At 41.0% G+C, this 17,731-nt stretch overlaps 1 protein-coding gene across 3 annotated transcripts in view; it reads right to left on the reverse strand.

The window, feature by feature from the left end:
* PRKG1 (protein kinase cGMP-dependent 1) overlaps positions 1-17,731 on the reverse strand; it is a 541,470-nt gene that overhangs the window by 123,942 nt on the left and 399,797 nt on the right. For 2 of the 3 annotated variants that reach the window (XM_076339487.1, XM_076339486.1), the window contains exons 6-7: positions 5,518-5,595; positions 1,143-1,237 (exon numbers count right to left, since the gene is read on the reverse strand). The exons of the other annotated variant lie outside the window; for it this stretch is intronic. In XM_076339487.1, the coding sequence (XP_076195602.1) occupies positions 1,143-1,237; positions 5,518-5,595 (173 nt within the window). The remainder of the gene's footprint in view (positions 1-1,142; positions 1,238-5,517; positions 5,596-17,731) is intronic. 3 annotated transcript variants of the gene reach the window in all.

The raw sequence follows: 17,731 nt of genomic DNA on the forward strand, positions 1-17,731 counted from the left end.
CAAGGTAGGAAATCCCTTTTATTTCCCATATCGGGTCGTCTTCGAAAGATGATTTTGTTTGGCACGCTATTGCCTGCTCTCACTATTACAGCGGATGCCACAATGTATTTGGTGCTGTTTTAAAAACATACCAGCTCTAAGAGTCAAGTTTCTGTGAGGCACTAAACAAATGAAGAAAAAAGTGTTTCTATCTTATGTGTTTGTGGGGGGATATTTAAAATTATAGTTCATCTCCATCTTAGTATTAAAAAAGTACCGAAATAAGGACATTTATTTAATAACCATACTATTTTATAATTAAGGTACAGATTTGCAGGGGCAAGACTCGAGTTTTGTGCTGGATACATCTCCCTGGCTGCCAAGAAGTGACACAAAATTTGGCCTTCAAATTTTCTGCCTTCTTCTTTTTGGAAGAAGGCTGATTTAGGAGGGATTGAACATGTTATCACAGCATCAAAGAGAAGCCCAATAGCTCTTATGCACAGATAAGTACCCAGAATGGGATGAGTGTTTGTCCATTAAGATGAATAGGTGTCCCAAATTCCTGCTTAAAGCACGTTTTACTATTTCTATTCTTATTCCTCCCTGTAGAAATAAGGCATATTTTTATAATAATCACCTGTTGAATATGGATTTACATTTTCTCTTCTTTTAGTTCATCTCCAAAGGAAAATGTTTATATAAAACAGGTCACACACACACAATTCCCACCTCCACCAAAATCATATATACACACAATAAGACAATTTAAAAACCACTACCACCGCCCTGCCTTCAGCCATCTACCCCATCAAGAAGACCACGATTATGCTCTTACTGTACATTAAAACTACTCCAGAGTTGCAAAACGTCAAACATTTTGACCTTCAAATGCATGGTCAGGGAAGACAGTACAAAGACAAACTATTTTCCAATGTCTACAAACACAGGAAGATCTACATTTGGCCACTCAACTGCAGAACAAATCTTATTTCCCCATTAAGGTGCAGCCTCCTTGCAACATGCAACACCGTGACAACACCCAACTCCAAAAGCGTAAACCCACTTCCAATCTCTTTCCAAATTGCAATAGCCCTCTGAAGGCTGCAAAAGTCTTTGAAAAATTAACTCAATGTGAAAGCTACATCATAAGGAGCACTTACCCTTGAAGGGCTTTTTCTCCAAACCAATCTCCCTTCCCTAGAGTACGGAGAAAGACCGGATCTTCACTGGGGGAGTCTTCACGAGTAACATTCACCTGTTGAAAAGCCAAAACCCCCCAGCATTTAGAAAACTAGTTTGTTCAGAGAGGGATTCGTCATCTCCTGGATCTCTTAGGAAAAGCTCTGGTCCGCAACTCCTCTGGGAACCACGTAATTCTCCAGAGTCCCGCACTCTTCCCTCAGCATTACCAACCAACCATCCAAGAAAATGAGCAGTTATTTTCCACTAAGGTACCTACTACTCTTGCAAAAATGCAATACTTGTGGTTTTTTGAATGTTTTAACTCTAAACATGGAGTTGGCTGCAGAAGCAGAGTCATTGCCCGTATGGAGTCAGCAGCAGAAAGAGGTTCCAAATATTTTCTGTGTATCAGACAGACACATGGCATAGGCTTCTGTTAGCTTTGTTCTGCATGATTTCTTGCGTTGCTAAGTTCACTTAAGGGAAAGGAATAATAAAAATAATCTACATTTAGACCTAATTGAAATGAAACAGTTTGCAGCATTACAGGATGAAAGATGCCTCCTCTCCTTTTTACTATCTCTCAAATTCAGGGAGGGGATAACTCTAGCTGGAGTAAAAATCAAGTATTTTCATTGAAGTTTAAAGGAAAATACCATCTTATTTTTTAATTTTTTATTTTTGCAGTGAAAGAGAAAAGCAAATGCTGCTGATGGAAAGCAGACTTTCTACCCACTGTAAAACCATGGGTAGTATAACCTAGTGTAAGCCTAAGTTGAAGAAGCTGGCACTGCAACAGGAAGATGACTTCACATCTGTGATGATTTCCTGTCGCCGGGGCGTCCTTTTTATTTTCTGAAACGATTTCAGAAGAAAAATAGTGATTGATCATCTGAACACCCTTGGTTTTGGTTTCCTGTGCCAGTATGGGATATAAATCCCAGCTGCCATCTAATGACAAAGCCCGTGACATCCAGCTGGGTGCTGAGGATGGCATGACTTACCCAGGATGCAAAGGGCTCCATGAAAGATGAATGTTCTTGATGTAATGGCCCTCTATAAGAAATATTTCTTCCTTTTCAGCTGTTATCAGAGGTAACTCATACCTCTTCCGGTATGAGAAGGCAGGTGAAATACAACCCCCTTCTATCAGTGCACGGTGGGGATCACCTCTCCTGATGTTAACCATCTATAAAGCTAGTTGTCCAGTCTCTGTCTATGGTCAATGGAGAGGGACAGGCATTTCCAAAGCCTGAGTTGTCCAAAATTTAATTTGGATGAGCAACTCTCTGGAGGTACCTCACATACATGGGAAAACCTCTCATCTGCTTCTCTTTTTCAGACTGTTTAGCTTTAATCAGAGCTTTTGCATATGCAAATTCACAAAGCCAAAATCAGGGACGTCAGACACATCCTTTCGGTTTTAGAGACATTCTAGTTTAATTTCACTATTTACAATTGTAGCCCGCACCTTCTCCCTTCTCTTTTATGGATGGTGAAACCAGTGGGTTTGAGTCATTAATGAGCGCTCAGTCTACACCACACTACATTTAACATCTGCAGTGACTCATCAAAGATCAGATAAGGGTAGGGAACACGTAATGGACAAGCCAGGAAGATTTGCAGCTGATGAAAAAAAACTTGGACAAACAAAGGGAACTTTAATACATATTTAAACTCTTTCTCCGTGACCTCCACTGATCCTAAGCAATGAGTGCTGAGGGATTACGGGACTGTGATAATCTACATGGTTCAAAGCGGTGAGCCATTTGAACAGCCATGGCACCAATGAAGAACCTGCACAGTCCGGCATTAAATTGGTGCCACACCATGGCTTTTAAAGGGAAAATGGTGTACAGTGGCACAGCATGGCACACGCCGTCTCTGGGTAAAGGCAAAGGTACAGAGCAGGCACGGAGCAGCAGCATTTAGCAAGCAGAAGGGACCGAGCTGTTTTCATCTGACGTATTATTCAACAGATTTCTGCATGCAGGGTGTTTGGAACACACTTCTGATTTCTATTCACTTGGACTCAAGGAAACACGCTATAATAAATAAACTAAACGAGCTCAGGAGTGGGATCAAGTGTGGTGGATGGAGTTGAGGAAGAAAAAGGGGAAAAGGTTTTTGCTCCTAAAAGAAACATCCATAGAGCATGGGCTGAAAAAAAACAGAGCAGAAGTCTTTCTAAGCATTTCTGAGCGAAGTGCTGGACTCAGAAATGTAAAAAATCTTCTCTGTTCACTTGACTGTCACTATAGACGCTCTGACATAAAAGGCAAGGCAGAGTTTTTATTAAAAGTACCTTTCACCAATAATAGCCATGCGATGCTGCTGAATGCAGAAAGTACATGTGAAGCCTCAGGTACATAAGCTGCAGCCAGAATTTTTTCTGGCTTATTAAGCTGCCTGGGTCAGGTTTTAGCATGGGACATTATGTGCCCCTGCTTCAGAAAGTCCCAGGCAGCATACATTGATTTGTTAATTGTGTATTTCATTGCTATTTATTCCATGTTTCACTGCTAAGGCTCTATTCCTCCTATCCTGGGCTGTATCCTTAGCATGGGTTAGTTCTTACATTCACTGTATAGCTCTTGTGTCTCAATACAGGCATTAAAATTAAACACTCTCCAACTCTGTCCATCTTCTATCAGTCACTGATATCTCTTTTGCAAATCGGGAAGCTTGGGAGAGAAAACCGCAGAATTTAACGTCCCTGTGGGAATTCCTGTCAAGCCATCAGGATCCAGCTGCGGGTCTGGGAATTTCTCAACAAGCCCATGTGCGTTGTTTTATTTTAGCTCCCTTTTTCTGGCCGTCAGCTGTCACAGTAAGATAAAGTAGCAAAGGCCAGGGATAAAGCCAAGGAGCGTCTCAAGCACAGGGCTCTGGAGCAATGGGCAAGGGCATGGGTGTTTTTCTCTTCCATCCTGCAGGTGAGGTGTAAGGGCTTGAGGAGGTGCAGGTCAACAATCGGTTGCCCAGCTGGTGTCAACAACAGCGATTTGTTTTTTACAACCAAGGGCCTCTCTCTGGAGATCAAGGATGCTAGGAAGGGATGGGATCCACCTGACCAAGTGGGGCAAAAGCATCATTGCCAACAGGCTGGCCAACATGGCAAGGAGGGCTTCAAATACTCGACGAGGGAGGGAGGCGCACTGTCCCATTATTTTTGCCCATTAAAAAAGGGCAAAAAAAAAAAAGGATTTGAAGCGTGCATCATGGTTGTCCTTATTCTGGGAGAAGAGGAAATATTACTTCTGAGTGGAGGGAAGCAAAAGGGCTTGAGGGAATACCATCAGACTTGGCTTTCTGCAGTCCATAATTATCTTCATTTCAGAAATTTGTCCATGACTATCTTATTAATCTGAAATAGACCATTTTTTCCTTCCGATGTAGATTGGCTCCCAGAGATAGAGAGTGGAAGATGATGGTGAAAATCTAGTTTTAGTACCCGAGAGCTGACAGCTGCCTTGAGAAACAACCCAACAGCGTGTACAACACCCACACTCTTCCTCTGCAGATGCCATGGGGTTTTTGCTACCCTTAATTATGCAAGGCCAGCATTAATATATATGTGCCTTGGTGCAAACATCAGATCCATGAACCAGGAGGCTGGGGTTAGCCTACTTTCAAGCATATTTATCCAGTTGTGTTTACTTTCAATGTATCACATCTCATCCGCAGTGGGAAATCACTGTGTATTCCCTTGAATATTTCCATCCTGCTACAGGGAAAGAAGCCAAATGTTTCTCAAGTGTAATACTATTAGGCCATCTGAAAAAATAAAAAAAGTTGAATGGAAGGAAAAAACTCTTATCTATAAAATCCCATCAGGATTTTATGGGAAAAGGGGTCAAAAAGCATATTTTCCCTGTGAGCAGTGGAACAGAAACGTCGACCTTTTTTCTTCCCCAAGGAGAAAGCTCAGACTTCTCTGGCTTTCTATTATTTAATCTGGAGAAGCTGAGAAGCTATAGCCATGGGAATGAAGTCTGGAAGTCAGCCTTGTAAGAGGGATTCTTAGCAAAGAAAACGTTGAGTATTGTAGGGTATACTGTTAAAAAAGAAACTCGAGCTTTTTGGTCATTTACCAAGAGACTCAACAACTGTTTTCAACCCCAAAGTGTCCACTGTGAGCACACGAATAAAACAGCATGAGATCTATTTTTTCCCCTTCAGGCCACTCTTCCCTACTGATACAGCGCCAAGAAGTTTAATTAAATGTCAAGTGTTGCAGCATTTGTGCCTTGGGGAGGGGAGAGAGAAAGTGCTGGCTGGCACTGAATTTTGAGAGCACATCACCACCATTGCTGTCATTGTCCCACTTGCCTGCGAAGGGTGTCAACTTACCTTTCCTTTGCTGATTATAAAGAAAGTGTCCCCTCGAGCACCTTGTCGTATAATATACTCTCCGCTTTCATAATGTGTCTGTAAAAAAAATAAAATTAAGAGGAACAAACAGAATCAGAGACTGTTAATTCAGCAGGCAGATTGGCAGTTTTGCAAGATAACACTTAAGGAAACATAACCCTGGACCCATTTTATCCCAGTTTGACACTGGGCATGATTTAAAAATTGGCCTGTGTCAAGGAATATAATAATTAAAATGGAACTGTTTATGGCTTGCCCATTTTTCTTCTTACTGTGCTAGTGCCAGCTTTTGCCCAGATGAATTATCCTCGCAGCCTAAATCCATTTATACTAAGTAAACCAGACAGAGGAACTTTCAACAGAGAATACAGCACATGAACTAAACTGCAGTAATATGCCTGTTGTAAAAATAGTTCTTTTTCATTTTTTTCATTGGTTTTGTTATTTTTCCAGCTTTGCTAGCAAGGGCTTTATCCAACAAATAATTTATGCTCTTCTCCTGTTATTATAGTAGTTTAATCCATCTTTTTTGCCTTGTTTTGTGGAATATTCCTTGCTAAATTTATGTCACAGCTTATCAACACTTGCATCTAAACTTAACAGGATAGCTTCATCCCTTATATTACCCCATCAAAACCAATATGCATTTATACATCACCAAAACAATAAAAGCTGGTGCGTTCTAAATAAAGACTCTACATACATATTTAGCCCCCCCCCCAACCCTGGAATTTTCTTCAGAGATGCTCTACCCTCTGCAAATTCAACAAACATCAGTTCAAAAGCAAGCAGAGGCAGGGGAATGCTAAGAGCTTCCCACCTAACATCTTCACCTACATCTCCTACTGGACAAATGACTGCTGTTTTTTTCTAATCAAGCCCCTGTGGAGAGCTGCAGGCATCAGGTCTGCTGTGCCCCAGCACTGATTTGTGACAAAACCTCCCCAAAAATGCCCCTGCACTCTGGCTCAGGTGTTCTTTGAAGCTACACTAAAGCACAAAGCCCCAGAAAAGACCGCCACATCTTTTAATCCCAAGGTATGTATAAACAACAGCAAGGAAGGATTTGAGCTAAGACAGAGGAATTAATCAGAATCCTAGAATTTGGGTAAGCTTCAGATGTTTTCTTTCAAGGGTATTTTATTGATCTGCGTTTATTTATTTATCTTTACACTCAATCTTTTTGGTGCCACTTACAGACTGATAACAGACTCCAACATGAAAATAAATAGGTAAAGGCTCATGTAAATGTATCTGCTACATCTGAGAAAAACAACTCCTTGCTTTGGGAGCACTGGGCGTATGGGGATATTAATTAATGAAAAGTAATTGTCCCAGGAAAAAGAAAACATATCTAAGTGAACTATAATATGGAATTAATTAGGTTAGTTCTTTAAAATACATATAGTTAGGCTGTGGATGCTTTCACCATCCCCAGAAAAATTCTGGGTAAATAAAATCAGAACGTCAAAGAAGTATGTTAGTAATTAATATTCTTCAGACCCTCCAGAAGATTAATAAATTTAAAAATAAAGTTCTCGATCAGAATCACAAATACAGAATATTATCACGTCAGTCTTCAGAAAAGGGACCAGAGAAGGTGGGTCAGGAAGCCTTAACCTGTGGGTTGCCCAGATCCTGAATGGGCTCTGATAGATCTAAAAACCGCAGCATTTTTCCTATTTCCATGTGCCAGAGTGGGAAGAGGAAAAAAAGCCTGGATGAGGCCGTGGACACAAACTCACAGAGTTTTACTTCTTATGCGGGGTGTTTCTGGATAGCAGATTTTGAGGATGCACATTTTTGAGCATCCAGGTTGAGACTCCTTGAAAGGGCCTGATTTTATAAGGTGTTGGGATCGTACCCTCTCAAGTGGAATCTTGTAGGCACCCAAAAATCTAATCATTGAAAATACTGGTCAAAAGGTTTCCAATTTTAGTATGGGCAACCTATATTCATTAGACATACTAAACTGCTACTGCTTATATGACTTTTGTGCAATTTTCAGCTGATAACTGCCTTATAGCTTACTCTCAACTTCTGGCCAAATAACACATTCAAAATGACAAAACCTTCTTCCTAAAAGACCATTTCTTCGTCTTAGTCACCAGTTACAACTGCACCAACCACTTAGCACTGAGACTCACAGTCCTGCTGCCTGATTCCCACCCATGAGTCCTCCCAACCTTCCCACAGAAGGAATGGAAGGAGAACAAATTTGAGTTTTGAAGGATCCGAAGCTGCCTCTTACTTTAGCAACTCCTGCCTACTGTATTTTTTTTTTTCCCTGGGCTCTAATATCATTCAAAATACTGCACGTCCTTCTTCTAACATTCAAATCGTACTCCTCTAGTCCCTCCTTGAGTGCCCAATTGCGCAGAGCTTTCATTTCGCTTGACCTCCTCCTCATCAGCACCTCTCCCCATGCCCTTCCTGCAGTCCACATCTTCGTCTTTATGTATTTCAACTTATTTCTTTCACGGCTAATTCCACCTGGCCTTACCACAATTATTCTTGCTTGAATCAACCTGTCCTTCCTCCTCCTCTAACAATGCTCTTCCTCTTAAATCCTCCTTTTCTAACACAAATCAACCCATCCGTGTGCTTTGCCCTTCTAACCGAATTATTTCTGTCCATTTAGACTGAAAGCACTGTGCAAAGCAGGCAAAGTGCATAAGTGCTCACTTATGACACATGCAAATAAAAATAATTACAAGCCTCTTGCTTTTAGCTGGCCATGTATAAGGTAGCAATATGTTCTTAGGTACATACAGTACCATTACACAAAGTCATCTGAAGAAGCACTTTGGCAAATGTTGCACATATTCATGGTATAGCTGATTCACATTTTAGTAACACAAGCTCCATTTCATCTAGAGAAAACCAGTCCAAGAACAATATGAGGAAAATCAACAATTCCTACAGCTTTACAATGGTGTCATGGCACACACAAAGGAATAATATTTGAATTAAAATCACAAAAAAGAAAAGCAGTAGAGCAAGCAGGTTCCATGTATCTTGACTAGCTTTAGACTGACCCCACTGCTTCTTCTGGACTTGCATTTGCAAGATTTAATTCAATGGCTGAGCTCTAGCAAGCTGTTGGAAGTCAGACTCTGTTGAAGGGGATCCTTCTGATGGAGAGAACAACATTTTGTTGGCATCTTCTTAAATTCTAGCTTCAAAGCCCTGTATATACTGGTCAAAGAATTTCCAGAATGCCTTTAAAATAGGTATTAAATATTTTTATCCCACCTTTGCAGTCACAAATGAATAAAAAAATATTATGCAACTAGTGTAACACCCTGGATTTGGGCTTAGAACTTGAATCTTTTTGTTTTTAGAATTTTCTCCCAAGAGAAAGGGACTCTGGACAGAATACCATATTTTCAGACGCGATACCAAAGTTCAGTGATGAAAGCTATTTTAGTATCTCAGATAGATTTCACTGAAACCTAAGCATCACATAGGTTTTTGAGCATACTTCTTAAGACATAGCTCCTTCAGACCACAACAAAATTAAAGCAAAACACAGAAATTAATTCCTAGCTGGCAGAGTTGACGAGACTATGTTAACTATTCTTACATTTTCTTCTCTCCAGCAGAAAACAAGAGCTGAAACCCAGCATAAAAATGGAACGGAGAAAACCTGAATAGAAACACAGGCTGCAGAAATACAGCTGTATGACCTGCCAAGGCCGAGATAACCAGGCAGAAAAGCTAATAGTTACAAGGGTCTTGTGTGTACAGGGGGGGAAAAAAAGGTTATAAGCGAAGGCATCGAGGTCCCAGTTTGGCATCAAAGCTTGAGAAAGTCGGTGCTCAAGAAAACAGCGATGATAAAGACGAGAAATTACTGCTGGGAACACTCATATACCAGCAAGCCACAAATGTATATTTCATAAGCTTTGGCAAATGGGGTAAAGACTCAGCTTTGATGAATTATAAATGCTACAAAATTTAAAGCATTTGTCATGCTAACTAGACTGTTGTTTTATAAAGTAACACCGGGCCCTTAAGGTACTTCTTTATGGAGTGAGAGCTGCTTTATCACCTCTTGAATAAACCCCCGGCCCCCGGGTACCCCATTTTCCCACATAATAAAGAATTTTCCCAGTCTAAACTATTAAGGGGTTGCATCCTTAGCAATGCAGGGATGCCCATGGGGATGCAGAGTGCAAGCCAAGCTTGCGACCCAAACACTCATGTGTTTATCAGAGGATAGTTAAGTGCTCCAATAAGAGGTTTCTTCCTAAGAAAATAAGTGATAAAATAAAAATAAGTAATTAAAAAATAAGTGTCTTGGGTTTTCTACTTTTTTGGCACATGCAACACATCTGAAATTAAAGATTGAAGGTTTTCTTAAAAAGAAAATTTTAATTCTTCCATTAATATTCATAACATTCATGGTTTTGATTTCAGTATCTGTCCTATACATGGTTTAACTCCTATAAGCATTTAAATACTTGTAAAATAAATGTTCCAAGTCTTTCTAGTGGAGCTCAACTCTGAACTCAAAGCCACAGCATTATATTTACAGAAAGAATGTGTCAGGCAGGAAAAAAAAAACCCAAAAAAGAGAAAGCTTTAATTAGCTTTCTCAGAGAAAGTAGAACAGGTCCTTAACCAAAATGTTTTAATAGGAAACAAACCCGAAATACGTATAAGCAAGAAAAAGTCATGTACATATTACATAAACTCGAATTTCCCTTAAATTTACTTCATCAACACCAAGGCAAGCCCGACAGGAGGAGGGAAAATAAAAAAATGAAATTAGAGAGCCAGCCCAATTAGTATTTCAAAGTCCCTGGAGCGTTTCTCAACTGCTGTAAGCCAGCACAGTGTCAGTGGAGCGTTTCCAGCACCTCAGACCAGCCCATCCTCTGACCCCTCAACCTTTATTTGTCTGTAACTCCTTTTTTCTCCCTTGCAAATTCTGCATAATGCCAACTTGTTAACTCTCGGATCCTTGCCTCAGACAACTGCCAGCTTCTGGTCTCTAGTATAGTGTTAAATAAGAGTTTTCAGGATCAGGAGCACCCTTATTTCTAACAATACTTGGGATTTTTTTTCAAACATCTTTTGTGATTAACAGAATATTAAGGAGCTGAACTAATAGTTTTTTGGTTTTGTTTTTTTTTAAATCTAATTGGTTTGTTACAAACTAATACAGCATACTAGAAAACCTTTGCAACAAGGATACCTGTGTAATCATCTGTTTTCCTTTATAATCCTCATTTTCTCACCAAGAACTTAAAGGGATCATTGAGTTCAACTAAGTAACATTGGAAAGGGCTTGATCTCACCTGTGTGAGCTACAGCCCATCTGGGCAACTCTTTCCCTTCATGCTTCTATATCACATAACATCATGTAACATTAGGAAGGCTGGAGAGGATGGGTTTAAATAGCATTTTGGATGGATTAGGGGGTCAATACATGGATTTTGAACTGAATGAAACTCAACAGAAATTTAAAACAATTTCTAGGCTAGACCTGTAAAATTAGCATGACGGTTTCTGGCTAGTCCATCTTGTTGGCCATTGACAAGCCAAGAGCCATCCCAGTGACACCCATGACTTGTCTGTGCTCCTGGTGCAGTCCCGTTTTAGGAAGCGGTAATGGGAAGAGGCTGTCAGATCTCATTTCTGACCTACCTCCAACCCCAAATCTCCAAAATGAGCCACTTAAGATACATGGTCTCCTAAAAAGAACGTCTCGCTGGCTCTGCTTCCCTGCGTGGCTGGCCAGGTAGATCAGCAGAAAATAAAGTATTTCTCCCAAAGCATGGGACACCCACACGATCTTCACATTTCAAATGTGAAGTAAAATATATCACTATGGATTGATAAATACTTACCCCTCCACATATAAACCAACTCCTTGATTTAAGAGCAATTTGGACAATGCAGACAGAATAGCAGACTTGCATTTGTCTTGATTTTAGGAAGAGCAAGAACTTCAACATCTGAACTGGGATCAAATAGTGAACACTGCATCTTGCTCCCATCCTTAAGCTCTCCATTGCCATCAACATTACCATCATCTTCAACTAATCCAGGTTTTAATACTTAGGGTGACTAAGCATGTCTAGAATAGTTGAAAGTGGAAAGACATTCTAAATTTACACTACTGGAGTGAAACAACATAAATCAGATTTCTTAGAAAAATGTTACTCAAGTATAAATGAAAGCTGTTTGGTGGGTCCAAGCTAGATGTAGATACAGTGAATATCTAACGTACATTGAACATACTGAAATCTAGGTATTAAACGGTCAGAGCTCTGTATTAACTGTTACCATCACTCCAACCTATCATTTCCCCTTAGAAAAAAGATAAAATTGAAAATAAAATTGTGTAAAAACCCCAAACCAAACCCTAAACAAGGCCAGTTTCTATGCAACACTAGAGCCAGATTTTAATCCAATGCATGTACTACTCTGTGTCTAAATGGCCTTCACATGTTTAGGTTAAAATCAACCTCAGCATACAGAGAAGCTTGCATCTTTCACAAAATACCTTTTCCCACCTACATTAACACAAGTCCTGGAAGCTCTTCCTCTCTTTAAAGTCCTCCTATGTGGCCCATCAGCACAAGAAGTGCCTCTCCTGGAAATCTCCAGTTTGCCCAGTAATAGCAGCTTCTATAAAAATCTCTTTTTTTATTTATTCCCCTTTCTTCTATTGCCGATTTTACTTAAAGCTAAGAAAAAATCCTAGCGCCAAGGGGAAAAAAAATGTTTTTTTCAAACCCACTCAGTGGGTTTGATATGGTAAGACATTGATAAGACTCCCTGATGTGCTCAATGTACCCCGCAGAAGAACTAGCAGAGGCGCAGAGCATCCCATGATCGAGTCAGATTATGCTCTAAAAAAAGTAAATATCCTGCTTTATGAAATCCTCCATCCTGTGCAGAATGCCAATGCGCTGCCCCAGCCTTGAGTGGAGAAACACCCCATGTAATTAAAGCTCTCTTGAGGAGTAATTGGATTTTTATGAGACCAAACTTGCATTGAATATTGACAAAATTAGAAACAGTGAGGCATTAGCTGCAACAACGAATAGCACCAAATTTTGACAATAACTGCTTTTTTGAGTCACTGTGCTCCCTGAGACCAAAATCACAAGTTCTCACCAACCAAAACCTCCCACTGATAGACCCAAACAAATGGGCTTGTCTGAGCACATGTACAAACCAGACTGGGTGCTCTCAGCGATCACCCAATACCATACCCCTCAGAAAAGTTATTTGTGCAATTAATTTCCTCCGCTAGCCATTACACAAGTGTAGCACCACACACTGCATTTGCTTTCTCCTTCTTTTCTGCTTTGTTTGCAGTGGTGACATTGTGGCTAGAATGAGCTGTGGGTGTTTGAAATCTGAATTTCTGCACCTCATCCTTCCCAGAGAGGTTTCTGTCACAACCTTCCATTGTGCACAGAAACAACTCACAGCTCATAAACTCACAGTATTCCACTAATTGGAGGAAAAAATCAGCTTTCTTACTTCCCAATATTACACCCAAAGAGCCAAAACTTTGTTTGGTGGGAATGGCCAAAGCAGAGCAGCTCAGATGGACACCCCTCCAAGGGTGGCCAGATGCATGCACAACATCTGGGCACTGTGCAGGACCTAGCCTTGTGCCACCATCATCTGTGCCAACTACAAGAGCTTCAGACGCCTTGCCCTGCTTTCGGCACTCCTCATGTGCCACCACGTTGCGTTGAAGTCCTCCTCCACAGCACGCTAGGGGACACCTCACCCACCGTGCAAAGAAAACATGAGCTTTGCAACTTCAGATATCCAAGTTTGGGTGCTGACACCCAAGCTTTGGTCCACTGACTTTACTTTGTCAGTCACCAACATCAATTGGAGCTTCTGTTCCCGACCACCATCAAAAACTGAGAAGCTTTTAAAGCCCAAACAAACGTTGACACAGACTTCATGGAGAAACCTCGATGCTGGAGACCAACCCAACGGTTAAACTTCAGAAAACCTAATTTTCTTCCTTTGACTGCTGTGTTTATACTGAGAACATTTGAAAAAAGGTGGAAAATAGATTGTGTGTTTGGAGTGCTACGTATCCCACATCAGCTGTGGCGCCGAGAGGCCAAAACCCTGCCAAAGGTCACGTCAGGGGAGCAGAAACACAAAGGTGGCTTTGAAATGAGGAGTTTCACTCCCTGCAGCCAGGTTTGCACCACATAAACCAGTGAGGGTAACATGGGTTTGATGACAGTGCTCAATGTATAATCCATCTCCCCCAAGGTGTATTTTTTAAAAAAACCCAAACATCTAAATATGTTATTTTGCTGGCAGTTTAAAAAAACATTCACAGAACCATCAGCAAAACTCCAAACATAAGCAGCTTTCAAAATACTTTTGTTTCTGTTTGGACTTTCTGCCTTAAACATTTTTTCAACTCTGAAATGACAACAGCAATGCTAACAAAATAGAATTTTAAAAAAATGTTTATTTGCTGAAAAACACTGCAAAAACAAGCAGGTTAATATTGGTCTTCTGTATTGAATTCCTTAGGAATCATAAAACTTTGTCTCCCTGGTTTTACTATATGTCTCATTCCCATTAATTATCTAAAAATGCTGCTCCTTGAAATAGCTGAAGGGCAAAATTGTCATATTGTGGTCCTCTCATTATTTATCCCGTGAATTGAAGTGCAGCGGGTGGGTCTGAATTTTGACACTCAAGATGTCTCAATACCCCTCCAAAAAGCAGCTTAACTAAAGTTAAGCAAGCGGGAAATTAAAATATGAGAAAGATGCATGTTGATGGGAAGCGAGGGTTAACTCATGCCTTTTAATTCAACATCGTTATGGAGCACAGTGTTGGGAAAGCAGATGAGGAAGGATAAACCCAACAGACAGGGGATGCTGCTTAGCAGTTTATCCCATGTCCACCTGCCACCATACATTGGGGGAGGAAGAAGCGCAGACTGGCCCATGGTGGGGTATCACAGCAGGAATTAGTATGTTATTAGCGCACCTCCACCATCCCAAACGATTGTGAACTTGAGCTGGAAACCTGTGGATGACCCTACGGCAACCTGGGGTTGCAAACCCCTATTTTCAGATTCAGCTGGCTCTAACTGAGCTGCAATCTTCTGCAGGAAATTTTTCTTTTTCTCACTAATGGATTAAAAACTTTATCCTCCTTCTTAAAAACCAAGCTATTTGAATTCAAACTAGGTATTTGAATATATATTTTAAAGTCAAAGCTGTTTTGTAACAGTTATACGAGACTGTTGCCTTGGTAAAGCCTCGTGGTAAACATTTTATTTGTACTGCACTGATTCATTGTGGCTTCTTAATGGACTGTGACAGTGATGAGAAAACAACATGCTCCTGGGCACATTTTGGACAGTCTGGGTGTCTTCTCCAGTCATGGTGTCTTTTGCAGTTTACAGGTTGCTTCCGATTCCTGCAAAAGCATCCCCTGAACAGCAATAGTCTTAATGCACCTAAAGGGACTATTCGCATGCGGACGCTCAAGTCCAGTGTACAGAATAATACAAATCACTCCAAACGGTGAGTTTATCTGTCCTTGACTGAGGTTGTCTTCGTATCTTCATGAGTTAGAGGTGAAGATCTGGTAACAAAACAAGCTACAGGTCAAACAACAAGGAGCAACTGGTATCCTAAGAAATGCCTTTTCCTTAGACTGAAAAAAAAGTTGGTGGCACGCCTCCTAATACCAAGATATAATATGTGCTTCTGAGAACTCTGTCACATTGATTTCTCCAGCTGAAAGGAATATAACAGGATGTATGGGAGCAAAGAGGTATATTCAACAATTATTTTGTTGAAGCAAAAGCAAGTACAGCCTACACCTACTCCACTGGGTACAAAACGAAATGAATAAAACAGCAGTCCTACAACAGCCCTCTGCTGTTTCTGAAATGTAAAGATGTGATAAATGTTCCTAATTTGAAGTTCTTTGGTTAAATGATTGCTTTAATTTCCTGGTTGTTTCTTTTGGGGTTTGGTGCTACTGTTCTATGAATCTGAATTTCACTGTGCTGTGCAGAGAGCCAGCGGGGAGGGAGCACGTGACACGGGTAGGGATGGAGCTGGGGCTGGTACCTCCTTCTCTTCCTTTTTCTCAAAACCTCCTCCAATTTCAGTGTCCCACAGACATACAAGACATCCACAAATTGAGCTGGAACCGGTCCTCTCCCATATGAGCTGCTGGGTGGTACCCACCAACACTGCTGGGGACAAGGCAAGATAGGCGATGGAAATAAGGTTATAAAAATGGAAGTTGTGGAAAAGAGAAACTTACTCAGTTTAGAGCAAAAGACAATCTCCAAACTGTGATTTTTCCAACTCTGACCAGAGCTCTGATGACTCCTTAGGTGAAACTGCTGGTCCTGAAATTTTCACCACGAATTCAAGATTTTTGCATTGACCTGTAATACGACATTACAGTTGTGACCATTCAGGAGCTTCCTGAAGGTTGACTTCTCACACAGAAAGAAGGAGCAGCACCACATCTCTGGCATTTCTATGACCCAGAGCGCACAGCTGATCAGTTTGGTTTCCTTTTACATCACAAAAGTTAAGGTCTTAGCACCAGAACATCCAACCTTAACACAACTCTCCTCGTGGTAATAAATAGGGGATAAATAGGACCACTTGTAACTTTTGTGAGATACATACTCAAACAAGATATATTAGGTTTGACACTAAACAAACATGTCTCATAAAAGAAGTCCCCTAAACCAAGCAATACAAAGGAAAAGGGCATGAAGTAGGGATAAACTTCAGTGGTATCATCTTCTAGTCATGAAAAACACGACATTGTCTTTTTTTTTCTCTGGTTTTATCATCTTTGTTCTAGATTCCACTGGACTTCAACCCAGTGCTCATCAAGTGCAGTTTTCAGGGATACATAAAAGGCAACACAATGTATAAGGGACCATATGTGGCAAAAGTTGGCCCAGGTTCCTGCGTTCAAAAGGGAAGACACGTGCACGAGATGGAAGGAGCTTTTGGCCCTTTTCCCACTCCTGAGCATCTTCCTCACCAGCCAAGGCGGTGGGTGGCACTGTTGCAGGAGGAAATGCCTTTGCTATGCTCCCCATGCCTTTTTCAAATGAACAATTTTCTACCAGGGCTGCTTCTCTCTTTCATACTCCTCGAAAGTCAGCGAAGAGTCCTGTGGTGAAAGGAGGCTCTTCTGTCCCCTCGCATAGAATCATAAGGTTTGCTCAACTCTACTTTTACTGGAACCTTCTGATCTGACATGACTAAAAATTTCTCAAGCAGGAGGCAAGTCCTAATGTCACCTTCAAGTTTCTTTCCCAGCCCACGCTCAAAACCAACAGCTTTGAGCAAACCTGAGCATGTTCAGGGACTCTTGAATGCCCATGGGACTGGCTGAGTAGTAGAAGCTGTCCTGTGTAGATGAAGATTTGCTGAGCTTCAAAGATTTTTATACAGCCACCTCTAAGACTAAAGGATGTTGCAGAATATCAAGTAGATGATGAGACATCTACAGACTGTGAGCCAGGATGATTTGGACTGGATGAGTCCATTAAGGTTTGTAATGAAGACCTGAGATACAGTTTTGATTCCTAAATGCACCGTGCACTTTTAAGGGAGAAAGAGGAGGAAAGAGAATCTAAAAAAAGCATTATTTAGTTTAATGTATTATTGCTAAAGAAATTTCCTGCCTTAATTTGCTCTAAAAGTAGACACAAGGCATTAGAAACCACATTTTAACTCTCATTCCATCCCCACTGTTACTGTAATGCAGTCTGACAACCGTTTTTGGAGAGCAATCAAGCTTCATAAGTTGCAAACAGCCTGGGAGGCAACCACCTCTCAGCTACTTTGAGGCAAACATCCGTTTCTCTGTTTCTGCCTGGAAAACTGATTGAGTTGCAAAATGTTGTCACCAGCTGGTGCAGGGGCCACTGCCGTCCTGACCCCTAAGCCTGACACTGTCTCTGCTGTCCCCCCAGGTCAATGACAACCTCCTAGAGTGGGAGCACGTAGGGCAGAGGCTCAAGAGATGCCCAAGCTGTTGCCTGTGGCCCAACATCCTTTTATAAAGGAAACTTGTAAGAATAAGTTTCTTCTGCTAAGAAGCTCAGAAGTGCTAATTTTTGGAGGCATAGCAACTGAAAGCGGGTTATCTATCCACATACACAGATAGCAAAGATTGACATGAA

Source organism: Aptenodytes patagonicus, chromosome 5 (assembly GCF_965638725.1).
Source record: "Aptenodytes patagonicus chromosome 5, bAptPat1.pri.cur, whole genome shotgun sequence".
NCBI lineage: Eukaryota > Metazoa > Chordata > Aves > Sphenisciformes > Spheniscidae > Aptenodytes > Aptenodytes patagonicus.